The 18,403-nt window shown below is 37.0% G+C and overlaps 1 protein-coding gene across 6 annotated transcripts in view; it reads left to right on the top strand.

The window, feature by feature from the left end:
• SPG7 (SPG7 matrix AAA peptidase subunit, paraplegin) overlaps positions 1 to 18,403 on the top strand; it is an 89,961-nt gene that overhangs the window by 20,590 nt on the left and 50,968 nt on the right. For 4 of the 6 annotated variants that reach the window (XM_074200946.1, XM_074200959.1, XM_074200953.1 and 1 more), the window contains one exon: positions 14,698 to 14,939. In XM_074200946.1, the coding sequence (XP_074057047.1) occupies positions 14,698 to 14,939 (242 nt within the window). Of the gene's footprint in view, positions 1 to 5,130; positions 5,183 to 10,143; positions 10,246 to 14,697; positions 14,940 to 18,403 lie in introns of those variants that run through there. The other 2 variants (XM_074200984.1, XM_074200965.1) reach the window with 2 other exon arrangements.

The raw sequence follows: 18,403 nt of genomic DNA, 5'->3' as shown, positions 1-18,403 counted from the left end.
CTTACGCTAAGAAACATTTTCCAGTTCCCTTTATTACTGTCACTTTCCCTCAGAAATGATCTCTAATATACTGTTTTTCAAGTAATTCAGTTCTTGGATAAGGTTTACTACCATTTCTTTTAAGCTATTAATTTTTTTTTGTCTTTTTCAATTGTTTACTTTTTATTTTCTTTTGAGAGTAGGAATTATTTCCATTTTAGTTTTGAGCCACCCCCCACCAAATTAACATAAAGCCTTGAATATAATTGGTGTAGTTTTTCCCCCTATAATTGAATATTTTATGTCCCCTTCCCACCAGTACATAGTTGGATTTTTTTTTGGAAAGATTTTATTTATTTTGAATTTTACAATTTTTTTCCCCCATTCTTGCTTCCCTCCCCCCACTGCAGAAGGCATTCTATTAGTCTTTATATTAGTTCCATGTTATACATTGATCTCAGTTGAATGTGATGACAGAGAAATCACATCCTTAAAGGAATAAAAATAAAAGTATGAGGTAGTAAAATTATATAATAATATGATGGGGTTTTTTTCCCCCTAATTTGATGGTAATAGTCTTTGGTCTTTGTTCAAAGTCTATAATTTCTCTCTGGATACAGATAGTATTCTCCATTGCAGATAGCCCCAAATTATCCCTGGTTGTTGCACTGAAGGAATGAGCAAGTCCATCAGGGTTGATCTTCACCCTCATGTTGCTGTTAGGATGTTCAATGTTTTTCTGGTTCTTCTCATCTTGCTCAGCATCAGTTCATGCAAATCCCTCCAGGCTTCCCTGAATTCCCATCCCTCCTGGTTCTAATAGAACAATAGTGTTCCATGACATACATATACCACAAGTTTGTTAAGCCATTCCCCAATTGAAGGACATTCACTTAATTTCATCAAGGTTGATCATCACCCCCATTCAATTGTTTCCTTTAACATTACATTTGAATCTTTCATTTAATTTCTTTCAAGTACTCTTGGCAGTCCTCGTGGCCAGGATTTTCCTTTGAGGTCTCAGTTAATCTTGTTGAGTTATTCTCCTCTTTTGAATTTATATCTTGAACAATACTATTTCTTTATTTTTATTCAGCATTTTCTTCTGTTTACCATTATCTCCAGCCTCAGACTTTAGATTTAGATATTGTACTTGAGTCGGACTTAACCTCCCTTTTGTACTCTTAGATTGTATGGTCCTTGATGAAGGACTCACTCTGTAGGAATTCCTGAGTTTTGGCTCTTGTCTCCTGGTGGATCAACATAGACTGTGTTTCTCAACTTGGACAATTCCGAATTTGGAATGGACTCCTTTTCCTTCCTGTGATCCTGATAGGCATTAGTGAGATGTTACTGCTGTTCTGATAGCAGGTTTTGGGTTCTGGCCTGGTAGAAGCAACCTGCATTGCTATTTCTCTTTGGTTTGTTTTATTGTTGTTCTTTCTGTGCATTCATAGAACTTTAGCTACAAGTTTTTTTGGAATCCGTGCTCTTCTAGGTACAAAGTACCACCATTTTCCCAGAATTCCCCATAATTAATTTTACAGATGATTTTGTTTAAATGAATGAAGGTCCCTGGTGAAGTCTTCTGTCTTCACTTTTGTTTAGTTGCATAAACTAGAAAGTAAAAAGGCAAAAGAATAAAAGAAAGCATTTGCAAATGTTCTGTATTTAAGATGGAAAAAAAAATTTTTTTTGCCCAAATGATTTTTTAGCCTGAAGGGGAAGAGGTAGATAGAAACAGGTGATTAGAGAAATAATTCTGGAGTTCTTCAAATTTTTAATTGTTGAGTTATAACTTTTGTTATATATCGCCTTCATTTTCAAATATATCTCTTCCCCTGTCTGCCTGGTAAGCCATCCTTTGTAATAAAAACATTTTAAAACAGTGAATAGAGCAATTCAGCAAAACTAACTCATTAATAACATTTAAGAGTATATGGGGGACGGCTAGGTGGCTCAGTGGATAAAGCACCAGCCCTGGAGTCAGGAGTACCTGGGTTCAAATCCGGTCTCAGACACTTAATAATTACCTAGCTGTGTGGCCTTGGGCAAGCCACTTAACCCCATTGCCTAGCAAAAACCTTAAAAAAAAAAAGAGTATATGCGCTCCCCCACACATAGTCCTTCACAACTGCAAAAAAGAATGGGAGGGGAGGTGCATTTTCTTAGTTCTTCTCTGTGCCCTCAATTTGGTCATGATAACAATATAGTATTCTTTTTGTTTTTATTTTTTTCCAGTTGCATTGTTTCATTGTTTATATTGTTTTTCTGGTTCAATTTACTTTACTCCTCATTAGTTTATATATAAGTCTTCGCATGTTTTCTGAATTTTTTATATTTTTGCTTTTTTTAGATTGTAGTGAAATTTCATTACTTTAATGTACAACAATTTGTTTACCATTCCCCAGTCACTAGGTATCTAGTTTATTTCTAGTTCTTTGCTATGCCAAAAATCACTGCTATCAATATTTTGATTTATGCAGTCTTTTTTTCTTTCATTTTTGACATTTTTATATGCCTCATTGGGTTCTCTTATTGACATTTAGGTCACTTTTGTTTAACTTGAAATTGATTTTTGAAATGGTTTGTACCAATGCATAATTTCACTCATAGTACAGTAGTATGCCTATTATTTTTGTATTCCACCCATATAGATCATTTCTATTATTTGTATTTTTTTACCAATTTTTTGGTTATGTGATGAAAGTTCAGAATTGTTTTGATTTGCATTTCTCTTTCCATTGATTTTTTTTTTTGCAAGGTAAATGGAGTTAAGTGACTTGCCCAAGGCCACATAGCTAGGTACTTATTAAGTGTCTGAGAAGAGATTTGAACCCATGTACTCCTGACTCCAAAGGCCGGTGCTTTATCCACTACGCCACCTAGCCACCCCCATTGATGTTTTGAACCCTCACCCTCACATACTCTGTGATTCAATAACAATGGATCCTTCCTGAACATTGGATATTTATTTCTTCTCATAAGACATTCCATCTTCAGACTGAGCATTTTTATTGGTTTTCCCCATGCCCAGATTTCTTTTCCTTTTCTCTATTTCCTAACTTCCCTGAGTTACTTCAAGTTCTAGCTAAAATCCCACCTTCTCCAGGAAACTTTTCTTGAACCCCCTTAATTTTCATGCTTTTTCTTTATTATCTCAACTTATCCTGGTAGATTTGGTTTTATTGTGTTTCCAGTTTGGTTTTATTGTGTTTTCAAAGCAATAAGAAATATGATTTGAACTTGCATGATGTGTGTGTGTGTGTGTGTGTGTGTGTGTGTGTGTGTGTATAGGTTTTTGCAAGGCAAACGGGAACCCAGGTACTCCTGACTCCAGTGCCGGTGCTTTATCCACTACGCCACCTAGCCACCCTGCATGATATATTTTAAGCTAGCAAAATATGGTTATGTCTTTTTGAATTTTCTTTTGTTCAGAAAACAATTTTATGAGATCTTGCTTTGTGTTGAAAATAAGTATATGTTTTTTTTAAAAAATTACTTTCAAGATTCAGTTTATGTACCAATAATCCTGGGAAAGACATTCTACAAAAAATTAATGTAGGTCCTCATCACCTCATGCCCAGACTATTGTTTTAGCTTGCTGTTTCTTTCCTTGCCTCAAGTCTCTCCATTCTAATCCATTCACTAATCAACTGTCAAGTTAACTTCTTTGAAGTACAGATCTGATGTTGTCATTACTCTATTCAGTAAACTGTAGTGGCTCTTTTTTGGGGTTGTTTTTTTTTTTTAGGTTTTTGCAAGGCAAATGGGGTTAAGTGGCTTGCCCAAGGTCACACAGCTAGGTAATTATTTAGTGTCTGAGACTGGATTTGAACCCAGGTACTCCTGACTCCAAGGCTGGTGCTTTATCCACTGTGCTACCTAGCCACCCCACTTTTTTTTTGGTTTTTGTAAGGCAGTGGGGTTAAGTGATTTGCCCAAGGTCACACAGCTAGGTAATTATTAAATGTCTGAGGCTGGATTTGAGTTCAGGTCCTCTTTACTCCAGGGTTGGTGCTTCATCCACTACACCGCCTAACTGCCCCTCTCAAGCTGCTCTTGATCACCTCCAGAATCAAACATGAAAATTCTGTGACTTCCTTCTTAATTGTCTCTTCTTGCCCACCTCCCCAGAGACTCTGTAGGCTGGGTTTTCCTTCTGTCTCCAGACTTTTTCTGTTCATCTCCATCTCTGGCCTTTTTTCAGGCCACAACCAACACTTTCTTCCCCTCTCCCCTTTAATGCAAATGTTTTTTCTTTATTATCTCCAATTGATATTTTGTGTTTGTGTGTGTGTATATCTTAGGAATATTGTTGTTTTTCATATTACCTTCCCTCATTAAACTAGGAGTTCCATGTTTTGTTTCCCTAGTGCTTAGCATGTAAGAGTTGCTTAACAAATGCTTTAATAACTGAAAAACCATTCAATTTAATAAACTTTTATTGACCACTTAATAAGTGGCAGAATTTAATGTTCAATAACTTTAATAAATCATTGGGGATAGGGTAAAACAATAGAAACTCTGATTTCAAAAGAAGAGGCCTCTCATGCCTTTATACAGGCATTACACAATTATGCAGAATACTTTTGCTCTATATACATATATATCCAAACAATCTACATTCATATGTCTACATTTATGTGTCTATCTATCTAATATATCATAAACTATTGAATAAGAGAGAAGGGACTGGAAATGGGAATTACCATGTACCACCACAAGAGATGAAATTGTTATATATTTTTTTTTAGTTTTTTTTTTTTGGCAAGGCAAATGGGGTTAAGTGGCTTGCCCAAGGCCACACAGCTAGGTAATTATTAAGTGTCTGAGACCAGATTTGAATCCAGGTACTCCTGACTCCAAGGCCGGTGCTTTATCCACTAGGCCACCTAGCCGCCCCAAAACTGTTATATATTAATGGTAAATAATTGTTGGGTGTTATTTCTAATTCAGAAGTCAGTATATGGTCAGATTGTGCTTATTTTAGAAAAAAGTTAAAAATTGTCAATGAATAATCCCTTTTTCTCCTTTATTACAAGGGTGCCTTCTGTTACTCTGCTCCTTAACTTCACAAAATGAAGTGACCTTACTCCTTACCATAACTAATCCTTGTACTTGTTTTTTTTGTTTTGTTTTGTTTTTTAGGTTTTTGCAAGGCAAATGGGGTTAAGTGGCTTGCCCAAGGCTCCACAGCTAGGTACTTCTACTTGTTTTTAAGTGATCCCATGCCATCCCATCTCCAAAAAATTGTCCCTTATTGTCCTCCCCTTTTCTTTCACTTATTTTTCAATCTCTCTGTCTTTACTTACTCATTTTGTATTGCATACCAACCTGCCCTGGTCTTTTCCATGTTGAAAAAAATCCTTATTTGTTCTTTCTTTCCCCACTATTACACTATCATTATATATCTCTTCTGTCCCTTATAACTAAATTCCTCAAAAAAGACATGTACAATAAGATCCTCCTCTCACTCTCTTCTTAACTCTTTATCATCCAGCTTTTGACTTCTCATTCCAAAATTTATCTCTCTCTAAATCTCTTGGTTGCCAAATCCAGTAGCTTTTTCACAATCTTCATCGTCCTTTATCTCTTTGTAGCTTTTGACACTCTTAATTACTCTCCACTCTTTTCTAGGTTTTCAGAACACCCCCTCCTGATTCTTTTCCTACCTTTCTGACTGCTCCTTTTGTTAGGTCTTTACCAGATCACACCTTCTAATGATGAGTATCCTTTAGGGTTCTGTCCTGGACCATCTTCTCTTCTCTTCTCTCTACATACTACTTCATTTGGTGATCTTATCAGTTACTGTGGTTTTAATTACCATCTCAATGCTGATGATTCTCAAATTCACTATTCTGTCCTAATCTCTCTGCTGATGTTCAATGTTGTATCTTCTGACCACCTTTCAGATGTTCTGAATGTCCAGTAAACATTTTTAATTTTTTTCCCGGTGCTTAATATAGTACTTGCTACATATTAGGTGTTTATTATATGTATTTTGATCGGTTGATTTGATTCAGTTAAACAGACTTTTCATGCAAAATATAGATAATAAAGAATAGATATTAATATATAGAGTATCACTATTTCTTCTTGAATTTTTTAATTTAATTTTTATTCTGTTTTCCCATTTTTCCAATTCCAGCATTCATCCATTTGCAAATTTATGAGTTCCATATTTTTCTAATAGCCTCCCTTCCCTCTCCCCTCTTACTGGCAGCAAACAGTCTGATAAATGTTGTGCAGGTACAATCTGGAGTCATGTTGTGAAATTGGAAGTTTTAAAAAATGAACATAGTATGCATTCAGATTCCTTGGTTTTCTTCTCTGTATGTGAATGGTATTGTCCATAGCAAGTCCTCAGGTTTGTCCTAGATCTCTGCACTGCTGAGAGGAGCTTCATCCATCATATTTGATCATCTCACAGTGTTATTAATGTGTACTCTTGCTTCTGCTTACTTCACTCAGCATCAGTTCATGTAATTCTTTCCATGCTTCTCTAAGGTCTGACCACTCATAATTTCTTATGGAACAGTTGTACTCCATAACATTGATATACCATAACTTGTCCAACCATTTCCCAATTGGAGGGTATCTCCCTGAATCACCAATTCTTTGCCACTACAAAAAGAACTGCTATAAATATTTTTGAATAAGTGTTTTTGAATTTTCACTAATGTAAAGTGATTGTTTCAAGGAGAACCAAAAAAATCTGGAAACAGCTTGAGTTAACAAACATTTAATCATCTAACCAAGCAGAGAGGAGCTGTTAGGGAAAAAATAATATGGGGCACCTAGGTGGCACAGTGTATCCACTGGCCCTGGAGTCAGGAAGACTTGAGTTCAAATCCGGCCTCAGACACTTAATAATTACCTAGCTGTGTGACCTTAGGCATATCACTTAACCCCATTGACTTAAAAAAAATAATACTAATTTAGTTTATAAGCTCATTTGTAAAATATTTCAGAATAAAAGTTTGGATTATTGATGAATGTCATCAATTCTTAAAACAATGAAAACCAGTGTAGGGAAAAATGAAGTTTGCAGAAAGGCTAACATAGGATCAGTTAAGCTAGATAGTTGTGAAAGCATTTCAGGCTAAAACTGAAGGAAGAATAACAAACATAGAAAGTTGGAAAAGATTTGGAAAAATTTCCATAAAAAATTTTCTCCTTCGGTGATAATACTGCAATCACTTTGGGGATGTGAAATTACAGCCCCAATGAGTGAAAATGGAGCAAAAGAAGGAAAAAATAGAAAGAGGAATTTAACGACCTCTATTTATCTGTATCCTTCTCCCCTTTCCACATAGATCTTTAAAGGGTGACAAAACTGTTACCTGTAATTGATTGCCCTACAGTCCTAGGTCTTTTTAGCTATGCCATATTATTGTAGCTTCATAGTCACCCAAAGCCATAAAAAGACCCACCCATGTGGAGTTGGAGCCCTTCAGATCTGAAAATTGTCCCAAATGTATGTTGCCAAACTTTTTCCTGACCAAACTCTTTCCATAAGGAGGTGTGTAGGGGTGGAAGGGATTTGTGGCCATGGATGGGGAGAGAAAACAAACAAGAGTTGCTATGGAGGCAGACTCAGAAGATGGGGATATGAGACAGGATAGAGTATGATGATTCCAAGCTGTCAATCTTGGTGACTAGAAGGATGGTGATGTCCTTGACTGAAATTGGGCAGTCAGGAAGACAAGTACATTTGGAGATGATGGAATGAATTCTGTTTTGGAAATGGTGAGTTTGAGATGTGTTTGAGTTATCCAGATCGAGATGTCCAACAGTTGGGTGATGAAGCTCCAAAGAAATTACACCTGAATATTGAGATTCAGCTTTTTGTAGAAGGGGTCATGAAAGTCACGAGAATGAATGAGAGTACCACGAGCAAATGGAGAGTAAGGAGACCCTTGCCAGGAATGAGAAGTGAGCATTGTTATTGCTGACGTAGTATCTTAGGTGTCTGTAAAAAGCACTTTCTAAAAACTTGTTTTAGGGTAAAATGTGGGACAAAAAATAATTATCTCTGTCTAATTCAAGATCTTGATTCAAGTTCTCTCCTTCATTCTCTATATTCATTTGACCTTTAAATCTATTTTTTTCTTTGAAATTAATTTTACATTCATTGCTTACTATATTCTTAATGTTTCTTTGAATTAGACTTGTCATTTCATTGTTTAGGAAACTTCATAGGAGGATATACTTCCTCTGCCAGGGCCTGTCAGCTCTTAGTCTGCAATTTAAAGTCTTTGAAGGTTGCCTGCTATTCCAAGAAGATAAGTGATTTGTTCAGGGTCACACAGCTAGGATGTGGGAGTCAGAACTTCCTTATTCAAGTTCTACTCTCCATCCACCATCATGTTCTTTCTCTCCATTTCTCATGTAGTAAAGCTTAACTTCTTGGTATCCTCTTTTAATGCTTACCGTATTCTGGCCCCTTTATGTTATAATTAGCCATTTACGTTTGCAGAACATTTTCCAAAGTGCTTTCCTAAACTGGGCTAACTACACTTATTCACCTCCATTATATTTTGGCAGATTTTAGACTTTTCACTATCTAGTGCTTTTTTTTGACTCTTTGCCTTCACTTTTGTTGCTTCCATTGCTTGAAACTGACTTCCATTTCCTTGCAACAGTAAGGGTTCTTTGTCCATTTTTGCGTCATGAGCCCCTTTGGGAGTCTGGTGAATCATATGAATCCCTTCTTATAATAAGGCACTATTTAAATATACATAAAATATTAGGGTTACAAAGGAAATCAATTCTATTGATATCTCCACTTACTCATTTCGAAACAAGTTCATGGACTTCAGGTTAAGAGTCCTTGCTCTAGAGAGTTCTAAGACCTAGGCATCCTTTCAAGCCTAGTTTAGGTCACTCTTCCTATTTTAACCTTCCTTTCTTCTAGATCTCTTTGATTCTCTTTCTTTAGATTCCTATTACACTTATGTAGCCTGTACCATATTGTTAGCTTTTCATTACTTTTTGTCTTTCACTGCTCATTAACACTTAGTATATGATTTTTTCTTAATTAGGCTTCCTGAGGGTAGTTTGTAGGACAGACACTTCTCTATTTCCCTCACAGCACCTAGAGCAGTTTTGAATATAAAGTAGATGTGGTGATGGGTAAAGAAAAAGATTGCCTCAGTTATAATATCCTCCAATGAGTGATAAGAAGACTAGTCTATGTTAATATGGTTAATTAACTTATTTTAGAATGTCTAGATCACGTCGATAGTAAAGGACCTAGATTTTTTTGGAGAGATCCCTGAGGAGGTGTGAGAGCCAGTATTGTTACATGTACAAAACTGTAGTGCTTCTATTTATAACTAAACCTTGCCTTTCTAAAGGTTTAAACCAAAAGGCAGATAAAATTTTTAGAAAATACTTTGTGCTTGAAGAGCAGATAATTTCAGCAAGCTAGTTGGATTATGCGCCTTTTCTGCAGAGGCATTAAAGACAGATTCATGAGAAATAATAGTGCTACAATTTTTTTTTTTTGCTACAATCATTTCTACTCAATTTTAATCTCTGGTGCAAATAAATATACAAAATGCTCAGCAACATGAGTTAAATTGTTTCTGTTACTTTACTCTTACATCAAATATTGAGATCATACAATTGTCTAAGAAAAAAATCTTCATTTTTATCACTACTAAGAATTACTTAATTAACTCTTGGAAACTTTTTTAAAACATCCATCTCTAACAATGGATTCTCCGTTTCTTTGGAAACAGTCTCTTGAATTAGAAAACTAAATTGAAATTATGTATCAGATGTTCTAATGCTATAGCTATAGTAAACTATTTATCTGAAATTATAACTTAGAAGAGAATTTGACTCCGATGCTCTATCTACTATGCTACCATAATGAATCTTACTTAATGTAACTTCCATGAATACAATCTTACTGGCTTCTGGTGCTCTGTAGCAATTAAGCAATTAAGGTTCAACAATTTGACAGATCCAAAGACTTTGGAGGCAAGAACCTGAATTTAGATTACTCTATGAAAATAAGACTTTGAATGATGTTCCAAAATACCCTTCTGTTTTCCAACTTCAATTGTGCTCATTTGGTTTTCTCTCCTAAGCTGAACCAAAAATTATAGCCATTAATAGTGACATTACTTTATTCTATCACTCCTTTTATAGGCTCCTCCTTTCTACCTCTTGCCTTGTCTCCACTTTCAGGAACAAGTTCCACTAACCTGTGAAGGAGGACCTCTTTGCCTGTCCTCTGCCTGTGACTTTCAGGTACAGTTCATCAGACTGGGAACATCCTCCCTGCTCTGGGCCTGAGCTCTTTTTATTTTAGCTATATGTTCATCTCTTTTTGTCTGCTGGCCTACTTGCTCCTATGTGGGAAAGCTGTTCTTCTCCTGTGTTTGAGTGTAACTTAATAGGTCAAGAGAAGCCCAAAGGGGTAAGAACAAAGAAAGACAACAATAAGGACTGTCATGACTTATTAAGTGTTAGTAGGCTGCAAGGTATCTTTAGAGGGGTGAATTTTGGTCTGTCTTTTTTTTTTTTTTTTTTTAGGCTTGTGCAAGGCAAATGGGGTTAAGTGGCTTGCCCAAGGCCACACATCTAGGTTATTAAGTGTCTGAGACCGGATTTGAACCCAGGTACTCCTGACTCCAAGGCTGATGCTTTATCCACTACACTACCTAGCCGCCCCTTGGTCTAAATCTTGAGAGAGTTCCAGGATGTGATCCATAGAACTCAGACTCTTGATGTCAGAACTGTTGCTTTATGCTGCAGACTCTACAGCTAGACTTTGTTGTTTTCCCTTTGTGAGACTTGTTCTGTGAAACCTTCCCTGATGCAACCTTCTTTGGACAGCTTCTCATGTCTCTCTTCTGTGTCTATCATATTTTAACTTAAGAGTCATTTGTTTACCTGATTTATCCCTCTCCCAGATCTTATTCACCAACTAAATCTGATTTCATATTCCTATAATTTGGTATAGAGCCTTTTTGTCTGATAAGGGTTGCATTCTTTGTGGTCTGTGGAGTTGTTTTCTGTCATGGATCTTACCTACCAGAGGTCTGATATTCTCTAACCCCTCTTCTGCATCTATCCAAATCTTACCTTTCTTTTTTTTTTAATTTTATTTTTATTTAAAGCAATGGGCTTAAGTGACTTGCCCAAGGTCACACAGCTAGGCAATTATTAAGTGTCTGAGGCCGGATTTGAACTCAGGTCCTCCTAGCTCCAGGGCTGGTGTTCTACCAACTGCACCACTTAACTGCCCCCTCTTACCTTTCTTTGAGGCTTGGCTCCATCAAATCTAGTCTGTGAAGTCTTCTGTAATAATTTGTAGCCCAGGGGCAGCTAGGTGGTGTAGTGGATAAAGCACTGGCCCTGGAGTCAGGAGTACCTGAGTTCAAATCCCTTCTCAGACACTTAATAATTACCTAGCTGTGTGGCCTTGGGCAAGCCACTTAATCCCATTTGACTTGCAAAAAAAAAACCAACCTAAAAAATAATTTGTAGCCCACATTGATCTCTTCTTTTAGAATTTCAAATCTTAGAGTGTAGAGCACTTTCAGAGTTCATATAGTTGAATCTGTTTCTGATCAAGAACCTCTATATAATGACTCAAAAATTTTTCTTTGATTTTATACCACCAAAATTCTCCCCCTCATCTTCCTCTTCCTCCCCCAAATTCCCAGAGAGCAATTCCATATAATAAGGAATTTTTCTATTACTATTTAATGTATCCTATTTCACTTTGGTACAGCTTATCACTATTCTTCATGACTCCGTTGCATTTTTTTCTTGCCTTTTCCTTGCTCATTTTATAGATGAGGAAACTACAGCAAACAGAATTCAATGACTTGCCTAGTGTCATCTACTTTAGTAGGTGTTTGAGGCCAGATTGAATTTAGGAAGATGATTCTTTCTGACTCCAGACTTGGGGCTGTCTCCACTGTGCCAGCCAGCAGCCTGTTTTCCCTTACTTGGAACCTAAGTCTGTCTCTATAGCTTTTACCCATCATTCTTAGTTGCATTCTCAAAGACCACGCAGCACTAGTCTAATCCTTCTTCTGCATGGTGCCTCTTCAAATACTTGAATTAAGTTGTCATGCATGTCCTTTCTGTGTTTTCTCTGTCTAGAGTAAATAAGTATCTTTTCAGTTGTGAAATGTCAGTTATGAACTGGAGGAGTTGGGTGGGAATTCACTTTGGAGGTACTAGTGAATGGGGTAAAGGTGGTATGTTAGTACAGTTTTGTGCTGTTTGCAAATTGTTTCATGTATAGTAAAAATTTCCAAGTCCATTGACAGTACTCTGCAATACTTTCCCAAGTCATCATACTTTGTTCAGGTAATCCATCCTCCCTTTCCATCTCAATAAATTGTTGATTTTGTTCAACTTTACCCTGTTCTCTATGCTCAAATATCTTTTCCTCAAGTCCTCTTGCTGCTCATGCCTTTGCAACCTCAACCCTGCATCTTCTATCATCTTTCTCCTTTTAAATTAATTCTGCTAAATAAAGCTGAAAGAAGTCACAAAACTGGGTTTTGCTACTGGGTTTGCTACTATGTTATTTAATCTTAGATAACAAGGCAATCATTCCACTCCTCTTTAATTTAATCTCTATCCCACTCACTATAGAAACTGGCCTCCCATAGCATCCCTTCTCCACCTAGTTCTCAGCTACCTTACACTTGACTGAAAAAATTGAGGCCATTTGCCTCAAGCTTCTTTTCTTTTACAACTCTCAATCGCTTGAAGTTATCCCTCATTATCCCTTCTTTGATCCCTATCTTTGATTGAGAAGACTCTTTTTGTCATGTCCAACCCGGCAGCATGTACCATTGATCCCATTCACTCTTCTCTTTGCTGGGATCCAGGTTGGTTTATCAGTCTGCTACCACTACCACCCCTGACCAACCCCTGGGTTCCTGGCAGCTAAGCCCAAGTGCTCCAGGAATGGCAGTACCCCTCAGGTGACTGGCCCTTCCTTCAGCCTGGCCCCCATTACCAAAGGACCAGGAATCCACTCTGATAGGAACAGGATCTGGCAGCTTCCTCTCCTTGTCCTGCTGCTTCTGTATTCTTAAGACCCAGTAACCAAGGTTCTTGCCTCCAAAGTCTTTGGATCTGTCAAATGGTTGAACCTTAATTGCTTTTTGTCCTACAGAGCACCAGAAGCCAATAAGTTTCTATTCATAGAAGTTACATTAAGAAAGATTCATTATGGTAGCATAGTGGATAGAGCTTTGGAGTTGAGGACCTGAATTCAAATTTGACCTCAGACACTTAATACTTACGTAATTGTATGACCTTAGGAAAGTCACTCCCTTTGCCTTGCAAAAATCAAAAAAGAAAGATTGATTACTCTTACGCTTTGCCCCTGCACTCTAAGATCTGTGGGCCTCTGAAACTTCCTTTCTATGCTGTCTTCCTCTGTAAGATGTGAGTTCCCTGAGACTAGGGCCTGCTTCGGGGGGATATTTGTAAGTCCAGCACTTAGCAAGACTCTGCTCCTAGAGAAGTTCAGCCACCATTCCCAAATCTCCAGATCCAGGCCTGATCTTCAGAGCTGCCACCTTTCTCCAACTTTCTTCTTGCTTTCAAGGATAGTCGCCCCCATTTGTTCACTTTCCAAATTTTGTCATTGTTACATCTCCTCCTCTCTACTCACAGTCATTACCTTAGTTTAGACTTTGTCATCTCTGTCCTGGATCCTTGCCAAAGTTTTCTAATGGTTCTTTTGGTCAGTCAGTCTGTCTTGGTGTCTACCATGTGTCAGGCACTATACTAATACAAAAAGGAGGCAGAAGACAGTCTCTTCTCTTAAGCAAATCATCACTTAGTGGCTCTCCCTACCTCCAGTCTCTCCTCTCCAGTTCATTCTCCATATAATTGCTAGAGTCATTTTCCTAAATCTGCTCATGCCACTCCTTCTACTCCCTCTAAGTAAACTTCACTGATTCCCTAGTAATTTTAGGAATAAATGCAAAGTTCTCTCTTTGGTATTTAAAGCCCTTCACAATTTGACCTCTTTCCTTGCAGTCTGTTGTCCAATTACACTGGCCTCTTGGTTTCCTTACACTGACACTCCATCTCCTGTTTCTGTGCTACTGTACTGGCTGACTCCTTTGCTTGGAATACTCTTCTTTCTTACCTCTTCCTCTTAGTAGCCCCAGCTTCCTTCAAGACTCAGCTCAGCTGCCACCCACGGTGGGAAACCTTTCTGGGGGTTTCTGAACACTAGCTCTGATCCTTCTAAGTTCACCTTTTATCTACTTGGGAGTTATCTTGTACATACTATTTTTATGTATAGGTTGTTTTTCCCATTAGAATACAAGTTCTTTGAGGGCAAGAACTATTTTTGTTCTTTGTGCCCCTAAAGTTTACTTAGCATGGTGCCTCATAACATTGTAAGCTTTTAATAAATGCTTATTAGTATAGATTATTTACAGAAATCTCTCCAGCTCTAGTATTCTGTGATTCTACTTTAATTGCTTTTGTGTCCTACAAAGCACCTTGCACAGGTCTGAGGATGTAGTTGTCATTAATGATTAATAAAAAGAATTCCTTACCATAATTTATAGGCTTATAATTGAGGGTTTTTCTAGTTCAACTCCATCATTTATTTTAATTTCCTTCTCTTTAAATATTAACGTTATCTTATCTTCTGTTCCTTATGTATTGATCTGAAATCTTTTCCATTGGTTTTCTCATTTATTAAAGAGGAAAAGAAACGGAAAGAACGGGAAGATCAGATGTATCGTGAACGGTTACGGACCTTATTTGTCATTGCTGTTGTCATGAGCCTGCTGAACTCTCTAAACATTAGTGTGGCTAGCATTTCCTGGAGCGACTTTGTGAATGAGATGCTGGCAAAAGGGGAAGTGCAACGGGTCCAGGTGGTACCAGAGAGTGATGTAGTGGAAATTTATCTGCACCCAGGAGCTGTTGTATTTGGCCGACCTGTAAGTAAATCCACCAACTTAAAAGTGAATTATAGGTGAATTTCACCTTGTTCAGAAAGTTAGTGTGAATCTGAATTTTGTTTTTTCATATAATTTTGCATGGTCTAGGAGTCAGAATTTATAGAAACCTTGAGGGTTTATCCTTTTGTAGTGTAGATCACTGTACCCTAATTTGATTGTTTTGTAAAGTACAATTTGGGAGTTTCCTTAAAAAGAAGTATTATTGCATTTTAAAATAATTGTGAACCATGATTATTTGAGGAGAAGTGTTAAAGTACATGTTCCATTAGTGAATCATGGAAACTTGATTTAGGGTTTGACATATACTACCTTTGATGATATATACCAATAGCTTTGTGACTGTAGGCAAGTCACTTAACCTCTTAGTATCCTGGGCCACAAGATTGTAAGTTACTGAAAAGTTGGAGATCTATATTGGTGGAGGTGGTTTTCCATACTCATTCCTTATACACGTGCTTAGCATTTTGCTGCTGTAAGCTAGAATGCAAAAAGTTTACCTCTCAAGGACCCTAAAATCAATAAAGAAAAAAAATAAAATTACTGACATATATGGAATAGGGAATTAAAATGTGATTTCTAAGAGTTCTAACTTATTTTGTTTAGACCTTAATTGTAGGAGATTACTGAGAAATTTAATTGTCAGAGAAGGCTCCCTTAAGGAGTGAGACCTTGAGTTGGGCCTTTTGGATGAGTCATCTTAAATATTAAATTAGGGAAAGGACATTCCAAGCAATGAGGATAATGTGAATATAGCCATTGGTCTAGAAAGGAACCCAGTGTGAATCTATGGAAATGCCTATTGGCGAAGAATAGGCAGTAAGACTCATTGTATAGATTAGACTTAATCTTTTCAGGCCTTTGAAAGCAAAAACCAAAGGATTTTAGACTTCATTTGCCAACACAAAGGACTATTATGTAAGATGTTTAAGCAGAAAAGTGACATGATGAAATTAGTATTTAAGGGAAACAAATTAGTGAGAAATTTATTGGAGAGTCAAGCACTTGGCAGGCCAGTTAGGAGTCTCTGGTAATCCAAACTTGAGATGTTGAGGACTTGAAATAGGGAACTTTGGATAAGTGGAGGAAAAGATAAATGCAAGATGTTTCATAAGATAGGTGAACAGATCTTAGTGATTCATTGACTGTTGGTAGTGAAGATGAATTAAAGGTAACTAAACTTGCGTGCCTAGATGCTTCTTGATGCCATTGTTAGGGTGAGGAAAGGTCAGGAGAGAGGAGGGGATAAGTTAATTAAATGGAGACAGAACTAGTTCATTTGAGAGAACATAACTGCTGCGTATAAATCAGGGCATTTTCAACATAGCAATGAGCATTGAAGCCATAAGAATCAATGAACATTTAAATACCTACTGTATGCAGGTATGAGTAAATACAAAGAGAGAAGAGCAGAGGGTAATGGAACATGATCTTTGGGAAGAGAATTTAGATGGTAGCCAGAGAAGGCAGCAGGGTCAGGCAAGAATTTTTCCAAGATAAAGGGAAGCCTGTGTTTGACTAGAAGAAAGAATTAATGGAGAGACAGAATAAACATATAGGATGTGGTGTAACTATGGGAGCCATGAATATAATTTAGTAGACTGTTAGATAGGTTAGCTCTAGAGAGTAAGAGAAACACCCGAAGATTCAGTTATCTGAATCATGAGATTAAAGGAACGATTATAGCTTACATCTAACATTACTGTATCATTGCCAGGCACATTTTATCAGACACATAAAAGCTTCCACCATACATATGATGAGCAACCCCTGAATTTTCAGGTATTCCACTGAATGGGAGTGAATCTTCTAAGTCATCTCCCCCTTGTTTCTTCCTTTTCTGTTTTCTTAAGTTGGGATATTTCCTAAAACATATTAGATTGGGTTTAAATGCCAGTTACCATCTGTTTGTCCTTAAAGTCATTACTTAGGTAGTGGATTTAAGAGCTGGAAGGGATCTTAATTACAGGTTATATATTCCTAGCCCCTCTTGTTTTATTCATGAGGATACTGAATCCTAGAAATGCTAAGTAAGTACTAGCTGAAGATCAGATTGTTAAGTGTCCAATCCAGAATTCAAACCACTGACTCCAAATCATCCATTGCCTTCCTGAATTTACCTCTGTGAGTGTGTATTTCCTCCATGTAAAATGAGATAGAATGGATTACTTCCAAAGGCCTTCTAGGTTTTTTCCCAAGGCAAATGGGGTTAAGTGGCTTGCCCAAGGCCACACAGCTAGGTAATTATTAAGTGTCTGAGGCTGGATTATACTACTGACTCCAGGACCAGAACTCTGTACACTGTGCCACCTAGCCGCCCAAAATATATTCTCTCTCTCTCTCTCTCTTTTTTTTTTTTTTTTTTTTTTAGTTTTTAGTTTTTAGTTTTTAGTTTTTGCAAGGCAATGGGGTTAAGTGGCTTGCCCAAGGCCACACAGCTAGGTAATTTATCAAGAGTCTGAGACCGAATTTAAACCCAGGTACTCCTGACTGCAGGGCGGGTGCTCTATCCACTGAGCAACCTAGCCACCCCTAGGGATGATAAACTTTTTAAAAAACATTTCCATCATAACAGAGCCTGCTACAAATTGTGTTTCACTACAGTAGTTCTTGAGAAACTAGGGTCACCTCCAAGCCCTGATGAGGCATTGTTGGAGGAAACCTTCAGATCAATGAGATCACAGATCCATCTGAGTATTTGAGAACTCTTCCTGCATAGTATGCTTCTGCAGAATTGACAATTACCTTTACTCCCCTTACCTAAGGTACTTTTCTTTGTTCATTCCTTTTGGATTAGGCAAAAATAGAAATGCCACCTTTTTTTTGTATTTAGTTTTTTATTTTCTGTTTGCAGGGCTTGAATTTTAAAAATTAAAAAAAGTGTTCTTTATCCTGGAATACTTTTGACTGAGGATATTGGCTGAGCTTTTTGTTTTATATCAACAGATACTGAAAGTCTGAGATACATGTGACATTGTGTTTAATGCTGTGGAAAAATACAAAGGATTAAAATATACAATCCCTTTCTAAACTTTACAGTTTAGGTAGAAAGATGATACGTTAATTAAATGTATATTCCAGGCCAACTATGAAAAATAATAAAATATTTATATAAAAATTTATAAGACTATATATGTGTGTGTGTGTGTGTGTGTGTATCATAGGATCACAGAATAGGACCATCTAGGTTAAACCTGATTAAAAAAAACCAAACCTCCATTATAATAGATCCTGAAAGTGGTCATCCAGCCTCTTCCTGAAGGTGCTCTGATGAGAATAAATCTACTTCTCAAGGTAGCCCATTGAACTTTTGGACTTCAATTGTTAGGAATTTTTCTTGACATCAAGTCTATATTCTCTCATCTTTTACTATAGTTCGTCTTGCTAAAAAGAAAAAATTCTTATCTCATTTCCAGATACTTGAAGACAGGTCATATTTCCGTACA

This window comes from Macrotis lagotis, chromosome 1 (assembly GCF_037893015.1).
Source record: "Macrotis lagotis isolate mMagLag1 chromosome 1, bilby.v1.9.chrom.fasta, whole genome shotgun sequence".
Lineage (NCBI taxonomy): Eukaryota > Metazoa > Chordata > Mammalia > Peramelemorphia > Peramelidae > Macrotis > Macrotis lagotis.
This window is presented reverse-complemented; position numbering and strand designations above follow the sequence as displayed.